General features: G+C 39.0%; 3 protein-coding genes across 3 annotated transcripts; all 3 read right to left on the minus strand.

Moving 5' to 3' along the window:
* Nucleotides 1-7,297: 7,297 nt before the first annotated feature.
* Nucleotides 7,298-8,885, minus strand: LOC140835294 (uncharacterized). The gene is made up of 2 exons (XM_073200785.1): nt 8,075-8,885; nt 7,298-7,971 (listed from the first exon to the last, which is right to left on the minus strand). The coding sequence occupies exons 1-2, from the start codon at nt 8,883-8,885 to the stop codon at nt 7,298-7,300; spliced, it is 1,485 nt and encodes a 494-aa protein (XP_073056886.1).
* Nucleotides 8,886-11,095: 2,210 nt separating this feature from the next.
* Nucleotides 11,096-13,743, minus strand: LOC140835295 (uncharacterized). The gene is made up of 7 exons (XM_073200786.1): nt 13,740-13,743; nt 13,545-13,638; nt 12,935-13,442; nt 12,420-12,718; nt 12,103-12,217; nt 11,899-12,016; nt 11,096-11,703 (listed from the first exon to the last, which is right to left on the minus strand). The coding sequence occupies exons 1-7, from the start codon at nt 13,741-13,743 to the stop codon at nt 11,096-11,098; spliced, it is 1,746 nt and encodes a 581-aa protein (XP_073056887.1).
* A 178-nt stretch (nt 13,744-13,921) lies between these two features.
* On the minus strand, nt 13,922-15,509 carry LOC140835296 (uncharacterized). The gene is made up of 3 exons (XM_073200787.1): nt 15,192-15,509; nt 14,699-15,143; nt 13,922-14,595 (listed from the first exon to the last, which is right to left on the minus strand). The coding sequence occupies exons 1-3, from the start codon at nt 15,507-15,509 to the stop codon at nt 13,922-13,924; spliced, it is 1,437 nt and encodes a 478-aa protein (XP_073056888.1).
* Between the last annotated feature and the right edge of the window lie 3,183 nt (nt 15,510-18,692).

The following is an 18,692-nucleotide window of genomic DNA, read 5'->3' on the forward strand; positions in this document are numbered from 1 at the left end:
TCCCTATCCAAGTCTGTCTCCTGAGACTGATGCAGAGATAGTGACGATGACACGCATTCCGTATGCTTCGGCAATTGGTAACATCATGTATGGGATGATATCTACACGTCCTGACGTGGCGTTTTCACTATGTGTAGTGAAAAGATATCAATCGAACCCCGGTCTTCCACAACTAGAAAGCTGTGAAAGACATCCTCAAGTAGTTGAGAAGGACCAATAAAGTGTTCTTGGTCTATGGGGTGGAGAACTAAAATTGGAAGGCTATACCGACTCTAGCTTCCAAAGCGATATCGATGACTCGAAGTCAACCTCTGGTTTTGTATTCATGCTCAATGGTGCTGCAGTCTCTTGGAAGAGTTCCAAGCAAGACAATATTACGGATTCCAGCACAGAGGCCGAATACATTGCTGCATCAGATGCAGCAAGGGAGGCTGTTTGGATAAGGAATTTCGTCCAAGAATTGGGCGTCATTCCTAATGGAGTTGCTCCTATCCCGGTGTTGTGTGACAACACGGGAGCTATAGCTCAAGCAAAGGAGCCTAGGTCTCATCAGAAATCCAAACTAGTATTGATAAAGTACCACATCCTCGGAGAGATTGTGGAAAGTAGAGAAGTGTCTTTTGACACAGTCGGCTCCGCAGATAATGTTGTTGATCCACTAGCTAAGCCTTTACCTGGACCATTGTTCGACAAGCATCGCGAATCAATGGGTTTTAAGCATAAGGGTAGTTGGCTCTAGTGCAAGTGGGAGATTGTTAGAGTAGGTGCCCGTCGAGCCAAGTGTTGGCCGAGTGTTCACAATGAAACTCTATGAATAAGCAGTCTTTATTTTAATAATATTTGAAATTATTACTTTGGCAAATCTTTATCTGTATACCCATGCTAGCTGCATAGATAAAGCCCTTGAATATACAAATAGTAGAAAGAATATGAGATGCTCATATGATGAGTTTCATGAAACTCATATTTGTAATACTGTATATTCTAAACGGTTCCTAGTCGATTCAGCCGCCACTAAGAAGGATATAGGCCGCTCGAGTTAGAGACTAGTATCTGCGATGTGAGTACCATGTTTCATTGGTAGGGGACATTGTGATGTCCGAACATGCAGATAAGTGCTCCTGGTAGAGTGCACTGAACAACCCTCCATAAAAGGACTTTCCAAGTGGTTCTCACTTATCGAGTGGAAAAGTCCTGGTTTATGGTTGTACAGAATTAGTCCTTATGACCCGGGACAACATTGAGACTCTATGTGCTAGAATTACACTTTGACTTGTTTACCGACTCTCATGGGGTCATCAGGTGGCAAGGTTGGGTGTTCTGTCGAAACACATAGGAGTCGATGCATTGTAGTCGGGGATTCACCGCTTACCTTCGGGTATGGATATCCTATGTGTTATCATGTGTATGTAGATCGAAATCTCTGGCCAGAGTATGGTTGTAATTATGAAAGGGTTTTCATAGATTACACCATCGATGCAACTACAACATGACACATAGTATCGATTCATTGACAACTCTCGATAAACTTATGGTTGTCGAATCGATCGGGATATATGAGTTGAAGGGACCGTACTGTACGCTAACCATAATTGAATGGTTCTTGCAGGCACTATCATGTGATACCTAGGGAATCACGTAAGCGATGCTGCTAGGCGTTTAACGTGATTGGTTGGGTACTATCAGACTTGAGTTCTGACGTTCTTACTATCAAGGAGTTGATAAGTAAGAATGGAGCAATAGGGGTATGCTCGAATAAGGACATGTTTAGTCCGAATCACATGGAGATGTGAACCCACGGCTAGTTGTATCAATGAACCATTGAGGGCCACACAAGTACTAGCTTTGTAAATCCCGATGAGAAGTAAAAATAGTTCAATGTGTTGAACGGATTATAAAGGAGTTTATAAGCGTAAGAAAAATTAGAAGTATGACTTCTATAAAGGAGAAAATAGTTCAATGTGTTGAACGACTTATAAATGAGTTTATAAGTGTAAAGAAAAATAGAAGTATGACTTCTATGAGAGAAATGTAAATTTTGATTTATGGAAGTGTTCCTAAATTAAAATTTGGCCAAGAGAATAATGTAATTGAAAATTGTGATTTTCATAAACATTATTATGGACTAAATCAAATTAATTCAAGTGTTGAATTAATTAGACACTAGTGGACCTTGTAGAGTCCAAATAATTAAATTAATTCAAGTGTTGGATTAATTAAATAATATTGAGTCTTGTAGAGCTCAATTAAAATAATTATTTAAACTAGTGGGACTTGAGTAAATTCAAGTAATATTTAATTTGTCTCAAATATGTTTGAGATAATTAAATTTAGTCTATGGTTTTTTATTTGATAGAAAACTATATTATATGAATGCATGGGAGGTGAAGAGTTGGGGAATACTTTTGAATAAAATATTGGTTGGCATGCAACTTTTTGTATCAACTTTTTGCAACCCCAAGACTAGATTCTCCTCCCTCATTCTACACTCCATATGGCCGAAACTTCCATCAAAATTCTCTCAAGTTTTTCTCTCCATTTTGTGTTCTTGAATTGTTTAAGAACACACACTTCTCTTTGAAAAATCCTCACATTTTTCTAGTGCAAATTGTGAGGGGATCTACCTAGTTGGTGGTGGGCCTAATTTTGAAGGAAAGGAAGGAAAGCTTGTAGATCTTCTTCCATTCAAGAGCTAAGGTTTTTAAATCTTAGTTGGAGCCATACATCAACCTCAAGAGGTTGATAGGTACACTTTCTTACACCCTATGAATGTCATTTTGTGTTTTTATTGTATTTGTTGCACAATGTATGGGGTGGCCGAAATTTTGAGCTAAAAATTTTAGATTTTAAACTTCCGTTGCGCTTCCGGCCACCGTAACCGGTCCGCTTTCACTAGCATGGGTATACAGATAAAGATTTGCCAAGATAATAATTTCAAATATTATTAAAATAAAGATTGCTTATACATAGAGTTTCATTGTGAACACTCGGCCAACACTTGGCTCGACGGGCACCTACTCTAACAAAATTACCACAACTAAACATAACCATATCCATAGCAAAAGATGAACCTTTGATCATCAAAAGATTGAGTTAAATTACACTCCCAAAATAAACCAAATGTTTTACATCCCAAACCATTTCAAAACAAAATACTTTCTTATCCATCCATAACCAAAATAATCCTTCACCCTTCCTCCAAGATTGGCACATTTCCTTCTTCTGTCTTGACACCACGCTGTATCAATCCCGTTTACCTGCATCTGCATCTCATGAACATATCAATACATACCATATATATAATCAATGATTTAAAGGAGCTAACATCATTTAAAACACCATTTAACATATACATAGTTCATAAGATGCATTCAAAGGAAAAGTCTACTTACAACCCAATACACAAGTGCTTGCTAAGTCTTGAGGGATTCCTACAACACAATATCAATAATAATACCATTAACAACTCAATTATCAACTAATCATACCAATAAACCCATAAAATCAACACAAGTATAAGTTCCATAATTTCCCCAACACTAAAATCCAACAATAACTAAAGCCACAAGCTTACTTTATCTCCTTGGACCCAAAATAAACTTCTTCTCACTTCAATTATCCAACTACAAGCTTGAATCAAAGGTATCCAAAGAAGAAAATGAGAAACCCTATCTTCCAAGTCGATGGAGAGAAGAGAAGGAGAAGGGAAATGAGTAAAAATTGTGTCCCATTCGATTTTAAGCCTTCCCAAACACCAAAACATGCTTTTGTACTGTACTGGGCGCTCGGGCGGTCATATATTACCGCCCTAGCGCGGAACATACTGTCTGAAACACAAAATTTCAGAACCAATGGCGCTCGGGCGGTAGTTTCTTACCGCTCGGGCGCCGCTCTGCGCACAGCCTCCTCAAAGATCGCCTCCGAAACGCCTCTTCCCTTCATAATTTGGAAAAATGGTAAACTAGAAAGTTGTAGCTCTATGTCTTGGCTTGCATCTCCCACTAGTTTCAGGTCATTTGGAGGTTTGAGTAAAAGGTTATACTAAATCTCCCAACATGTGTCACTGGAGGAACGACGAAACGCACGACACAGTTCGGGGCGCTTTTGGCCTATCTTCCACAATGATTTGAACAAAACGCAAAACGTCAAAGTTATAGCCTTATGTTTTATCTTTCTAATGAAAGTATCCTCACGTCAATTGGATCAATATACGAAACATTATGCTAAAAATCACAACTACTGCGACATTTTCATACCGTAAAAGCACTTCCATTACCTATTTAACTCAAATTCAACCTTCTATTCTACCCATTCATATCTATTCCATTCTATAGCATTCATTACCATTCATATCATAATGTAAAGCCATAAACCATCACCATAAAATACCGTAATTCATAATAAAAGAAATGAATGATCGGCTATTACAATTCTCCTCCCCTTATAAAAATTTCGTCCCCGAAATTTACCTCAAAACGTAAACAATTCAGGATAACGTTGCTTCATTTCTTCCTCGGGTTCCCATGTTGCTTCTTCAATGATATGATTACTCCATAACACCTTCACTATCCCAATTTTTTTGTTTCTAAGCACTTTAACCTTTCGATCCAATATTTGCACCGGCCGTTCATGATAACTCAAATTTGGCATTAAGTCTAGTGGTTCGTGACGAAGTACATGAATTGGATTCGACACATATTTACGAAGCATTGAGACATGAAATACATTATGTACTTTATCCAAATCCGGAGGCAAAGTCAATCGATAAGCTCGCTCACCAATCCTATCAAGAATCTCGAAAGGTCCAATAAAACGAGGACTCAACTTCCCTTTCTTCCCAAATCTCATAACTCCCTTGAGAGGAGCTATCTTAACAAACACGTGATCACCTACCTCGAATGCCTAAGGTTTTCTTCGAACATCTGCATAGCTTTTCTGTCGAGATTGCGCAGTTTTCATTCTTTCTCGAATCAATGCTACAACATCAACCATTTGTTGAACCAACTCTGGTCCTAACATCTATCTTTCACCTACTTCATCCCAAAACAAAGGTGAACGACACTTTCTCCCATACAAAGCTTCATAAGGTGCCATGCCAATCGAAGATTGATAGCTGTTATTATATGTGAATTCCACAAGAGGCAGCTTCAAATCCCAACTTCCAGGAAAAATCAATAATGCAAGCTCTTAACATGTCCTCAAGAATCTGAATAACTCGTTCTGATTGTCCGTCGCTCTGAGGATGATAAGCCGTACTGAAGGCCAACTTTGTACCCAAAGCTCTATGTAAACTCTTCCAGAATTCAGATGTAAATCTTGGATCACGATCAGAAACAATTGACACTGGTATCCCATGAAGTCTAACAATCTCTTGAACATAAGCATCGGCATACTGATTCATCGAATAAGTAGTCTTGACAGGAAGAAAATGCGATGACTTGGTCAAACGATCAACAATGACCCAAATCGAATTATAACCTTTCTGCGTCCTTGGAAGTCCGACAACAAAGTCCATTGTGATATGATCCCATTTCCACTGAGGTATCGGCAATGACTGCAACAATCCTGCAGGTCTTTGGTGCTCAATCTTAACCTGCTGACATGTTAGGCATTCAGAAATATACAACGCAATATCCTTCTTCATACCTGGCCACCAGAAAAGTCGACGAAGATCTTGGTACATCTTGGTATTACCTGGATGAATCGAATATGGTGCGGTATGCGCCTCAATCAAAATATCTCGTCGAATATCATCACCGATAGGAACACATATTCTACCTCTGAAGGTCATCAACCCATCACTGTTAAAAAAAAACTCGGAATTTTCTTTCAGTTCAGCCTTAGATCTCATTTCCAACAATTGCTTATCATGCTGCTGTCCAACTTTAATCCTGTCATTCAAAGTAGGGCGAATCACCAAAGCTGAAAGTCGAGCTATCGTACCTTTCTCGACCAAGGCGATCTCATTCCTTTGCAAGTCCAACCATAAAGGTTTTTGAATCATGGAACTCAACACAACTCCTGACTTCCGACTCAGTGCATCTGCAACTACATTCGCTTTTCCAGGATGGTAACTGATAGTGCAATCATAATCCTTAACAAGTTCCAACCATCTCCTCTGACGCATGTTCAATTCCTTCTGAGTAAACAGATATTTAAGGCTTTTATGATCTGAGAAAATCTCACACTTTACTCCATACAAATTCTGCCGCCATATCTTCAAAGCGAATACCACAGCTGCCAACTCAAGATCGTGAGTCGGATAATTCTTTTCATAATCCTTCAGCTGACGGGAAGCATAAGCAATTACCTTACCACGCTGCATCAATACAGCACCAAGTCCCTTCTTAGAAGCATCAGTGAACACTACAAAGTCTTCAACTCCTTCAGGAAGTGACAACACTGGAGCCGATGTCAATTTATCCTTCAACTCTTGAAAACTTTGTTGATACTCATTTGTCCATTCAAATTTAACTGTCTTTCTTGTCAATGTGGTCAACGGCAGGGCTATCTTTGAGAAATCAGCGATGAAATGACGATAGTAACCTGCTAAACCAAGAAAACTTCTTACCTCAGCCACTGTCATAGGAATAGGCCACTTCTTCACTGATTCTATCTTTGTTGGATCCACGGTAATCCCATCTTCAGAAATGATATGGCCTAGAAAAGTCACTTGGTCCAACCAAAACTCGCACTTCTTTAACTTGGCATATAATTGGTTATCCCTCAATTGCTGCAGCACAGTTCTCAAATGTTCTCGATGAAGTTCTCGAGTCTTCGAATAAACCAAAATATCATCAATAAATACAATGACGAAACTGTCCAAATAAGACTTGAAGACTCTATTCATAAGATCCATAAAAACTGACGGTGCATTCGTTAACCCGAAAGACATAATCAAAAATTCATAATGACCATACCTAGTTCGAAAAGCAGTCTTAGGTATGTCGTCTTCTTTCACTTTCAATTGGTGATAACCCGATCGCAAATCAATCTTGGAAAATACTGTTGCCCCTTGCAATTGGTCAAAAAGATCATCAATTCGGGGCAAAGGATACTTGTTCTTAATTGTAACTTTGTTGATCTCTCGGTAGTCAATACACAAACGTAGTGACCCATCTTTCTTTTTCACAAACAATACGGGTGCTCCCCAAGGTGAAGAACTCGGTCGAATAAATCCCTTATCTAACAGTTCTTGCAATTGGTTCTTTAATTCTTTCATTTCAGTCGGTGCCATTCGATAAGGGTCTTTAGAAATAGGAGCAGTACCAGGTACAACATCAATGACAAACTCGACTTATCTATCGGGTGGCAACCCCGGCACATCATCGGCAAAGACATCCGAATACTCTCGAACAACATCAATATCATTCACATCCACATTATATTCCTTACTCACATCCATCACTGACGCCAGAAATCCATGACAACCCTTAACCAACATCTTATTCACCTTCAAGCAAGAAATAAAAGAAGTGCCAAGCGAAGTACCTGAACCCTTGAAGACATTGCTGTCACCTTCTTCTGTTGGAAATCGCACCATCTTCTCAACACAATCTATCACTGCACGATACGATGATAGCCAATCCATACCCAAAATCACATCAAACTCAATCATAGGAATGACAATAAGATCAGCAAACAAAATTCTCTCATTCACTAGAATAGGACAAGCTCTAATCACACTTGTTGGGCAAATCACATCTCCCGAGGGAAGCATAATAGTAAACTGGAGAGGTTCAAATATAGGTGCAATACCCAACGATCTCATGAAAATTTCAGACATAAAAGAATGTGTAGCTCCAGTATCAATTAAAGTAAGGGCTACATTGCCTGAAATCTGAATAGTACCTGATATAACCGAGGTATCAGGATTAACACCCTCCTTAGTCAAAGAGGATGCGCCCTTGGACTCGTCCTCGGCCTGAAGATTGGGTGCAGTTGATGGCAATGTGACATGCACCTCCACATCTGTAACATTTGTTGCTCCCTACGAGACATTCACCCTTGTGGGGCTTGTTGCATTTGGAACATAAAGGCCTATTCGTCTCAGACTGAACTGCAGGAGCTTTACCTCGATGTTCTTCTTTTCCTTTGCCTTTGTATCCCCCTTTAAAACTTTGATTCGAAACTTGATTCTTTTGATTGAAGTTTTGCCTTCTCAATTGTCTTTCCTTCTCAATCTCTTTCTCATCCTGTTCCGCTAAAAGAGTTTTCTCCACGATCTCCTTGTACGTTGCGGCCTTAGACATTCTGACATCCCTCCTGATCTCGGCTCTCAAGCCTCTCATGAAGAGTTCCCCTCGATCTTTGTCATTCGAAGCAATGAAAGGAACAAACAAGCAACCTTCTTCAAACTTCAAAATATAATCATTCACATTCAAGTTGCCCTGGTTTAGTTCCAAGAACTCCTTCACTTTCCGAGTCTTGACATCCGTGGAGAAATATTTGTCATAAAATAGCTCCTTGAACTCATTCCATTTAAGGGTCTGAACATTGACAGTTACCTTCGTGGCCTCCCACCAAATGCGCGCAGTCTTGGTCAGAAGAAACACTGCACAACTAACTCGATCATTATCTTCAAAGTTTAGATAGTCAAAGATTGCTTCAATAGCTTTAACCCATTCCATAGCTGCAAGAGGATCCGCACCTCCCACGAACTCAGGTGGATTCATTCTTTTAAATCTGTCATAAGCTCCCTCTGAACTGGGCTCCTGCCTCACAAGGCCTCTACCTCTCCCTTGATCTGGGTTCTGCAATCTCAATAATTGTTGGATCTGTTCTCCATGAACTTTGGCTTGCTCCTTGAGCAACTTACTAAACTCACCAACAACTCGAGATGAGGAACTATCTTCTTCCTCTACAACTTTCCTCTTAGGTGGCATCTCCTACATTGCATCTTAGTTTAAAATCATTTGAAATCATATATATATACCTTAAGAAATACATACCATCATATCATTACATCAATGAGATGCAGAAGTATACATACCGAAGTGTCGCAAACAGAAGAAGTCATGTGCCAATCCATTGGTCCGAGAACCATGGCTCTGATACCACTACATGTGACACCTTGACCCGTTTTAAAAGAAATAGACTCTATAATGCGGAAGCCTTAAAAAAAATAAAGACTTGGAGGAAATATGAACTTTAAAAAAATTTGACAAAGTTTACCCCGTAAAGAGTTACTAACCGGCCACAATAAATACAATCAATACGCCATAAATTACCACAACTAAACATAACCATATCCATAGCAAAAGATGAACCTTTGATCATCAAAAGATTGAGTTAAATTACACTCCCAAAATAAACCAAATGTTTTACATCCCAAACCATTTCAAAACAAAATACTTTCTTATCCATCCATAACCAAAATAATCCTTCACCCTTCCTCCAAGATTGGCACATTTCCTTCTTCTGTCTTGACACCACGCTGTATCAATCCCATTTACCTGCATCCGCATCTCATGAACATAACTTAAATGAGTTATAAAACTCAGCAAGTAGACCTTTAAATAACAAATACATATACCACAGTGCAATGGAAGAATCCGTATCATTTCTTTACCATGATATGCCATCAATCAATAAAATACATACATAACAATTATAAGATGGCATCTATAGCACAATTAATTTCTTTTCATTTGTATGGCATTGATAGGTCATCAATCAATGGTACACATGTACGTCTCAGTCAAAATCAGTCACAGTACATGTCATTATGTTGATCAACTTCAGTCAAGTGGGTTTAGAATTACCATAGGTAACACCACAATACCATATAACCATCAAGCCATAAAAACATTCGTTGAAACATTTAATCAAACACGTGGTGTGCGTGCTAAAACCTTAGCTCCTTCATTTTGCCCTTTGGCTTCAATTCCATTTCTTTTGAACATATCAATACATACCATATATATAATCAATGATTTAAAGGAGCTAACATCATTTAAAACACCATTTAACATATACATAGTTCATAAGATGCATTCAAAGGAAAATTCTACTTACAACCCAATACACAAGTGCTTGCTAAGTCTTGAGGGATTCCTACAACACAATATCAATAATAATACCATTAACAACTCAATTATCAACTAATCATACCAATAAACCCATAAAATCAACACAAGTATAAGTTCCATAATTTCCCCAACACTAAAATCCAACAATAACTAAAGCCACAAGCTTACTTTATCTCCATGGACCCAAAATAAACTTCTTCTCACTTCAATTATCCAACTACAAGCTTGAATCAAAGGTATCCAAAGAAGAAAATGAGAAACCCTATCTTCCAAGTCGATGGAGAGAAGAGAAGGAGAAGGGAAATGAGTAAAAATTGTGTCCCATTCGATTTTAAGCCTTCCCAAACACCAAAACACGCTTTTGTACTGTACTGGGCGCTTGGGTGGTCATATATTACCGCCCTAGCGCGGACCATACTGTCTGAAACACAAAATTTCAGAACCAATGGCGCTCGGGCGGTAGTTTCTTACCGCTCGGGCGCCGCTCTGCGCACAGCCTCCTCAAAGATCGCCTCCGAAACGCCTCTTCCCTTCATAATTTGGAAAAATGGTAAACTAGAAAGTTGTAGCTCTATGTCTTGGCTTGCATCTCCCACTAGTTTCAGGTCATTTGGAGGTCTGAGTAAAAGGTTATGCTAAATCTCCCAACATGTGTCACTGGAGGAACGACGAAACGCACGACACACTTCGGGGCGCTTTTGGCCTATCTTCCACAATGATTTGAACAAAACGCAAAACGTCAAAGTTATAGCCTTATGTCTTATCTTTCTAATGAAAGTATCCTCACATCAATTGGATCAATATACGAAACATTATGCTAAAAATCACAACTACTGCCACATTTTCATACCGTAAATGCACTTCCATTACCTATTTAACTCAAATTCAACCTTCTATTCTACCCATTCATATCTATTCCATTCTATAACATTCATTACCATTGATATCATAATGTAAAGCCATAAACCATCACCATAAAATACCGTAATTCATAATAAAAGAAATGAATGATCGGCTATTACAATTCTCCTCCCCTTATAAAAATTTCGTCCCCGAAATTTACCTTAAAACGTAAACAATTCAGGATAACGTTGCTTCATTTCTTCCTCGGGTTCCCATGTTGCTTCTTCAATGATATGATTACTCCATAACACCTTCACTATCCCAATTTTTTTGTTTCTAAGCACTTTAACCTTTCGATCCAATATTTGCACCGGCCGTTCATGATAACTCAAATTTGGCATTAAGTCTAGTGGTTCGTGACGAAGTACATGAATTGGATTCGACACATATTTACGAAGCATTGAGACATGAAATACATTATGTACTTTATCCAAATCTGGAGGCAAAGTCAATCGATAAGCTCGCTCACCAATCCTATCAAGAATCTCGAAAGGTCCAATAAAACGAGGACTCAACTTCCCTTTCTTCCCAAATCTCATAACTCCCTTGAGAGGAGCTATCTTAACAAACACATGATCACCTACCTCGAATGCCAAAGGTCTTCTTCGAACATCTGCATAGCTTTTCTGTCGAGATTGCGCAGTTTTCATTCTTTCTCGAATCAATGCTACAACATCAACCATTTGTTGAACCAACTCTGGTCCTAACATCTTTCTTTCACCTACTTCATCCCAAAACAAAGGTGAACGACACTTTCTCCCATACAAAGCTTCATAAGGTGCCATGCCAATCGAAGATTGATAGCTGTTATTATATGTGAATTCCACAAGAGGCAGCTTCAAATCCCAACTTCCAGGAAAATCAATAATGCAAGCTCTTAACATGTCCTCAAGAATCTGAATAACTCGTTCTGATTGTCCGTCGCTCTGAGGATGATAAGCCGTACTGAAGGCCAACTTTGTACCCAAAGCTCTATGTAAACTCTTCCAGAATTCAGATGTAAATCTTGGATCACGATCAGAAACAATTGACACTGGTATCCCATGAAGTCTAACAATCTCTTGAACATAAGCATCGGCATACTGATTCATCGAATAAGTAGTCTTGACAGGAAGAAAATGCGATGACTTGGTCAAACGATCAACAATGACCCAAATCGAATTATAACCTTTCTGCGTCCTTGGAAGTCCGACAACAAAGTCCATTGTGATATGATCCCATTTCCACTGAGGTATCGGCTATGACTGCAACAATCCTGCAGGTCTTTGGTGCTCAATCTTAACCTGCTGACATGTTAGGCATTCAGAAATATACAACGCAATATCCTTCTTCATACCTGGCCACCAGAAAAGTCGACGAAGATCTTGGTATATCTTGGTATTACCTGGATGAATCGAATATGGTGCGGTATGCGCCTCAATCAAAATATCTCGTCGAATATCATCACCGATAGGAACACATATTCTACCTCTGAAGGTCATCAACCCATCACTGTTAAAAAAAAACTCGGAATTTTCTTTTAGTTCAGCCTTAGATCTCATTTCCAACAATTGCTTATCATGCTGTTGTCCAACTTTAATCTTGTCATTCAAAGTAGGGCGAATCACCAAAGCTGAAAGTCGAGCTATCGTACCTTTCTCGACCAAGGCGATCTCATTCCTTTGCAAGTCCAACCATAAAGGTTTTTGAATCATAGAACTCAACACAACTCCTGACTTCCGACTCAGTGCATCTGCAACTACATTCGCTTTTCCAGGATGGTAACTGATAGTGCAATCATAATCCTTAACAAGTTCCAACCATCTCCTCTGACGCATGTTCAATTCCTTCTGAGTAAACAGATATTTAAGGCTTTTATGATCTGAGAAAATCTCACACTTTACTCCATACAAATACTGCCTCCATATCTTCAAAGCGAATACCACAGCTGCCAACTCAAGATCGTGAGTCGGATAATTCTTTTCATAATCCTTCAGCTGACGGGAAGCATAAGCAATTACCTTACCACGCTGCATCAATACAGCACCAAGTCCCTTCTTAGAAGCATCAGTGAACACTACAAAGTCTTCAACTCCTTCAGGAAGTGACAACACTGGAGCCGATGTCAATTTATCCTTCAACTCTTGAAAACTTTGTTGACACTCATTTGTCCATTCAAATTTAACTGTCTTTCTTGTCAATGTGGTCAACGGCAGGGCTATCTTTGAGAAATCAGCGATGAAATGACGATAGTAACCTGCTAAACCAAGAAAACGTCTTACCTCAGCCACTGTCATAGGAATAGGCCACTTCTTCACTGATTCTATCTTTGTTGGATCCACGGTAATCCCATCTTCAGAAATGATATGGCCTAGAAAAGTCACTTGGTCCAACCAAAACTCGCACTTCTTTAACTTGGCATATAATTGGTTATCCCTCAATTGCTGCAGCACAGTTCTCAAATTTTCTCGATGAAGTTCTCGAGTCTTCGAATAAACCAAAATATCATCAATAAATACAATGACGAAACTGTCCAAATAAGACTTGAAGACTCTATTCATAAGATCCATAAAAACTGACGGTGCATTCGTTAACCCGAAAGAAATAATCAAAAATTCATAATGACCATACCTAGTTCGAAAAGCAGTCTTAGGTATGTCGTCTTCTTTCACTTTCAATTGGTGATAACCCGATCGCAAATCAATCTTGGAAAATACTGTTGCCCCTTGCAATTGGTCAAAAAGATCATCAATTCGGGGCAAAGGATACTTGTTCTTAATTGTAACTTTGTTGATCTCTCGGTAGTCAATACACAAACGTAGTGACCCATCTTTCTTTTTCACAAACAATACGGGTGCTCCCCAAGGTGAAGAACTCGGTCGAATAAAGCCCTTATCTAACAGTTCTTGCAATTGGTTCTTTAATTCTTTCATTTCAGTCGGTGCCATTCGATAAGGGTCTTTAGAAATAGGAGCAGTACCAGGTACAAAATCAATGACAAACTCGACTTATCTATCGGGTGGCAACCCCGGCACATCATCGGAAAAGACATCCGAATACTCTCGAACAACATCAATATCATTCACATCCACATTATATTCCTTACTCACATCCATCACTGACGCCAGAAATCCATGACAACCCTTAACCAACATCTTATTCACCTTCAAGCAAGAAATAAAAGAAGTGCCAAGCGAAGTACCTGAACCCTTGAAGACATTGCTGTCACCTTCTTCTGTTGGAAATCGCACCATCTTCTCAACACAATCTATCACTGCACGATACGATGATAGCCAATCCATACCCAAAATCACATCAAACTCAATCATAGGAATGACAATAAGATCAGCAAACAAAATTCTCTCATTCACTAGAATAGGACAAGCTCTAATCACACTTGTTGGGCAAATCACATCTCCTGAGGGAAGCATAATAGTAAACTGGAGAGGTTCAAATATAGGTGCAATACCCAACGATCTGATGAAAATTTCAGACATAAAAGAATGTGTAGCTCCAGTATCAATTAAAGTAAGGGCTACATTGCCTGAAATCTGAATAGTACCTGATATAACCGAGGTATCAGGATTAACACCCTCCTTAGTCAAAGAGGATGCGCCCTTGGACTCGTCCTCGGCCTGAAGATTGGGTGCAGTTGATGGCAATGTGACCTGCACCTCCACATCTGTAACATTTGTTGCTCCCTACGAGACATTCACCCTTGTGGGGCTTGTTGCATTTGGAACATAAAGGCCTATTCGTCTCAGACTGAACTGCAGGAGCTTTACCTCGATGTTCTTCTTTTCCTTTGCCTTTGTATCCCCCTTTAAAACTTTGATTCGAAACTTGATTCTTTTGATTGAAGTTTTGCCTTCTCAATTGTCTTTCCTTCTCAATCTCTTTCTCATCCTGTTCCGCTAAAAGAGCTTTCTCCACGATCTCCTTGTACGTTGCGGCCTTAGACATTCTGACATCCCTCCTGATCTTGGCTCTCAAGCCTCTCATGAATTGTTCCCCTCGATCTTTGTCATTCGAAGCAATGAAAGGAACAAACAAGCAACCTTCTTCAAACTTCAAAATATAATCATTCACATTCAAGTTGCCCTGGTTTAGTTCCAAGAACTCCTTCACTTTCCGAGTCTTGACATCCGTGGAGAAATATTTGTCATAAAATAGCTCCTTGAACTCATTCCATTTAAGGGTTTGAACATTGACAGTTACCTTCGTGGCCTCCTACCAAATGCGCGCAGTCTTGGTCAGAAGAAACACTGCACAACTAACTCGATCATTATCTTCAAAGTTTAGATAGTCAAAGATTGCTTCAATAGCTTTAACCCATTCCATAGCTGCAAGAGGATCCGCACCTCCCACGAACTCAGGTGGATTCATTCTTTTAAATCTGTCATAAGCTCCCTCTGAACTGGGCTCCTGCCTCACAAGGCCTCTACCTCTCCCTTGATCTGGGTTCTGCAATCTCAATAACTGTTGGATCTGTTCTCCATGAACTTTGGCTTGCTCCTTGAGCAACTTACTAAACTCACCAACAACTCGAGATGAGGAACTATCTTCTTCCTCTACAACTTTCCTCTTAGGTGGCATCTCCTACATTGCATCTTAGTTTAAAATCATTTGAAATCATATATATATACCTTAAGAAATACATACCATCATATCATTACATCAATGAGATGCAGAAGTATACATACCGAAGTGTCGCAAACAGAAGAAGTAATGTGCCAATCCATTGGTCCGAGAACCATGGCTCTGATACCACTAAATGTGACACCTTGACCCGTTTTAAAAGAAATAGACTTTATAATGCGGAAGCCTTAAAAAAATAAAGACTTGGAGGAAATATGAACTTTAAAAAAATTTGACAAAGTTTACCCCGTAAAGAGTTACTAACCGGCCACAATAAATAAAATCAATACGCCATAAATTACCACAACTAAACATAACCATATCCATAGCAAAAGATGAACCTTTGATCATCAAAAGATTGAGTTAAATTACACTCCCAAAATAAACCAAATGTTTTACATCCCAAACCATTTCAAAACAAAATACTTTCTTATCCATCCATAACCAAAATAATCCTTCACCCTTCCTCCAAGATTGGCACATTTCCTTCTTCTGTCTTGACACCACGCTGTATCAATCCCGTTTACCTGCATCTGCATCTCATGAACATACCTGAAATGAGTTATAAAACTCAGCAAGTAGACCTTTAAATAACAAATACATATACCATAGTGCAATGGAAGAATCCGTATCATTTCTTTACCATGATATGCCATCAATCAATAAAATACATACATAACAATTATAAGATGGCATCTATAGCACAATTAATTTCTTTTCATTTGTATGGCATTGATAGGTCATCAATCAATGGTACACATGTACGTCTCAGTCAAAATCAGTCACAGTACATGTCATTATGTTGATCAACTTCAGTCAAGTGGGTTTAGAATTACCATAGGTAACACCACAATACCATATAACCATCAAGCCATAAAAACATTCATTGAAACATTTAATCAAACACGTGGTGTGCGTGCTAAAACCTTAGCTCCTTCATTTTGCCCTTTGGCTTCAATTCCATTTCTTTTGAACATATCAATACATACCATATATATAATCAATGATTTAAAGGAGCTAACATCATTTAAAACACCATTTAACATATACATTGTGGGGACCCGGGCTCGAATTCTTTTTCTTGGATTAAATGGATCATTAATATAAAAAGTGGGTCAAATTTTCGCTTTTTACATTAACTCAAGTGTAACTAAACAACATCTGTTCTTTATTTATTTTACAACATACAAACATAATATACATGTCTTATTCTGTATGTCCCCGACTAACCAGTATTAAAAGACAGTACACAATATAAAGACAACTACTGGTCCATCTGCTACGCCCGTGATCTCCACGCTAACCCGATCATCTCTGTCTCGACCCAGATCCTGCCCCACCTGTTGTTATGCACACATACAGACATAACAACAGCCGGAAAACCGGTGAGAACAAATCCCAGTATAAACATGTAACATGTATATAAACAATCTAAACATGAAACATGCTGATATGAATGTCATTCATATAAAATCATGCAATGTGAATCTAATCATGTCTAGACTCGACTCGACTAGAACTCTAGGGATCCCGTTGTGAATAAGACGTCACTGGCTGTCACCTACCCTACCAATCGAGGTGCTGTACGTCTTATTCCTAGACTTCGGCCTGATCTGTATCCACGTCTACAAAGGGGCGGTGATCTTCCCCTAAGCTGAGATATCGCCGAACATCTAGTAGTCTGCCTGATCTCCAGACTGCCCTATCTTAATGCATGAATACAAAATCTGTAAACAAGCATAATGCAATGCTACATGATCTGTAAACAAAGCATAGCAAGATCTGCATATAAGTTCTATAAACAAATCTATAATAATCATAATCATATCAAGGTATGAACAATAAAACAAGTATGTGATTTTGGTTGGGAAACTCAAATGTGATCTCATTTGAGTCGTGATTCCCCAAACAAAACATGTACTATACCTTTCGTCGTAGAATCGCTGTCACGGTCGCCAAATTGAATCTGAAATGTAAATGTTGATACGCACTCTATCAATTTCTCATCTAAACCAACATACATCCAAGTCACTACGTGATCTCAATAACATCTGACGGCATAACGACGTAATTCTCGATACCGGTCAATCCAATTCTCAACCAATATCAACATTATCTTATTCTCAATCATATACACAAAACCATACTCACAATCGGTACAGCTTACATATAAACATGCTGAAAGTCATAGGAAATGCATACGATATCATTTCTTTGTTCCATTTTCGATTACAAACTCATAATCTTCACCAGAACAACTATCTACAATCATAATAGCATTTCCCTTACATGAAATTCCTAAAACATGTTAGAACTGAATACAAAGTATACCCTTTTGAAGCTTTCGATGCAAGGAACAATAATCTCCACTCGGAATACAATTTGGATGGCTAAATCTTGAGAAATCTAACTTGAAAGCGTGAAAACCTTGAAGCTTATGGGAGGAAATCTCATTTCTGAAAGCTGGAAATGAAGAATAAGTCGACTCAGCAGCTTTATGTATATATACTATGCCACATGTCACGTTTAGAAGGAGAGTGGATTTTTCGGAAGTATGACCGCGGGTGCGGTAACTCTAGTAGCGCGGGTGCGCTATGGCTTCGGCAGAACTATCAAAACATTCAGAACATAGACCGCGGGTGCGGTCATGTAACTACCGCGGGTGCGGTCTCAGCACCGCGGTTGCGGTCTAAGTCTACCGCGGGTGCGGTGTTGCTACGGAAATTTTAGCCAACTTACTGTCCATGCACCGCGGGTGCGGTGTCTACAAGCACTGCGGGTGCACTGTGACTTCGAATTACAATGGCATAATTCTACATTTTAAGCCAAACTTCTTCATCTCTTATTTCTTATCTCTATGCACCTTGCTCATAGCATATCTATCAATTCAGAATGGTCACTCAGTGTTCTGGGCATTACATTTCTCCCCCTCTAAGACATAAGTTCGTCCTCGAACTTAAGATAAATCAATTAAAGTATTTAAAACAGTATTATAATCTAAACTGAATAAATACTTACATCATATAAATAACTCGGGGTGTTTCTGTCGCATATTTGCTTCCGTCTCCCATGTCGCTGCTTCAATACCATGACGACTCCACTGAACTTTCACGAGTGGAATATTCTTCGTTCTGAGCTTCT

This window comes from Primulina eburnea, chromosome 6, assembly GCF_022965805.1.
Source record: "Primulina eburnea isolate SZY01 chromosome 6, ASM2296580v1, whole genome shotgun sequence".
NCBI lineage: Eukaryota > Viridiplantae > Streptophyta > Magnoliopsida > Lamiales > Gesneriaceae > Primulina > Primulina eburnea.

What these genes read in the sequence shown, in the direction of transcription:
- LOC140835294 (XM_073200785.1), bottom strand. Translation starts at nt 8,885, where the DNA reads ATGCCACCTAAGAGGAAAGTTGTAGAGGAAGAAGATAGTTCCTCATCT. An exon ending in AGGAAAAGAAGAACATCGAG is followed by an intron (nt 7,972 to 8,074) that starts GTAAAGCTCCTG and finishes CAAATGTTACAG; the next exon opens with ATGTGGAGGTGCATGTCACA.
- LOC140835295 (XM_073200786.1), bottom strand. An exon ending in AAGACTGCTTTTCGAACTAG is followed by an intron (nt 13,443 to 13,544) that starts GTATGGTCATTA and finishes TTATTTGGACAG; the next exon opens with TTTCGTCATTGTATTTATTG. An exon ending in TTTTTTTTTAACAGTGATGG is followed by an intron (nt 12,218 to 12,419) that starts GTTGATGACCTT and finishes ACATGTCAGCAG; the next exon opens with GTTAAGATTGAGCACCAAAG.
- LOC140835296 (XM_073200787.1), bottom strand. Translation starts at nt 15,509, where the DNA reads ATGCCACCTAAGAGGAAAGTTGTAGAGGAAGAAGATAGTTCCTCATCT. An exon ending in ACTTTGAAGATAATGATCGA is followed by an intron (nt 15,144 to 15,191) that starts GTTAGTTGTGCA and finishes CGCATTTGGTAG; the next exon opens with GAGGCCACGAAGGTAACTGT. An exon ending in AGGAAAAGAAGAACATCGAG is followed by an intron (nt 14,596 to 14,698) that starts GTAAAGCTCCTG and finishes CAAATGTTACAG; the next exon opens with ATGTGGAGGTGCAGGTCACA.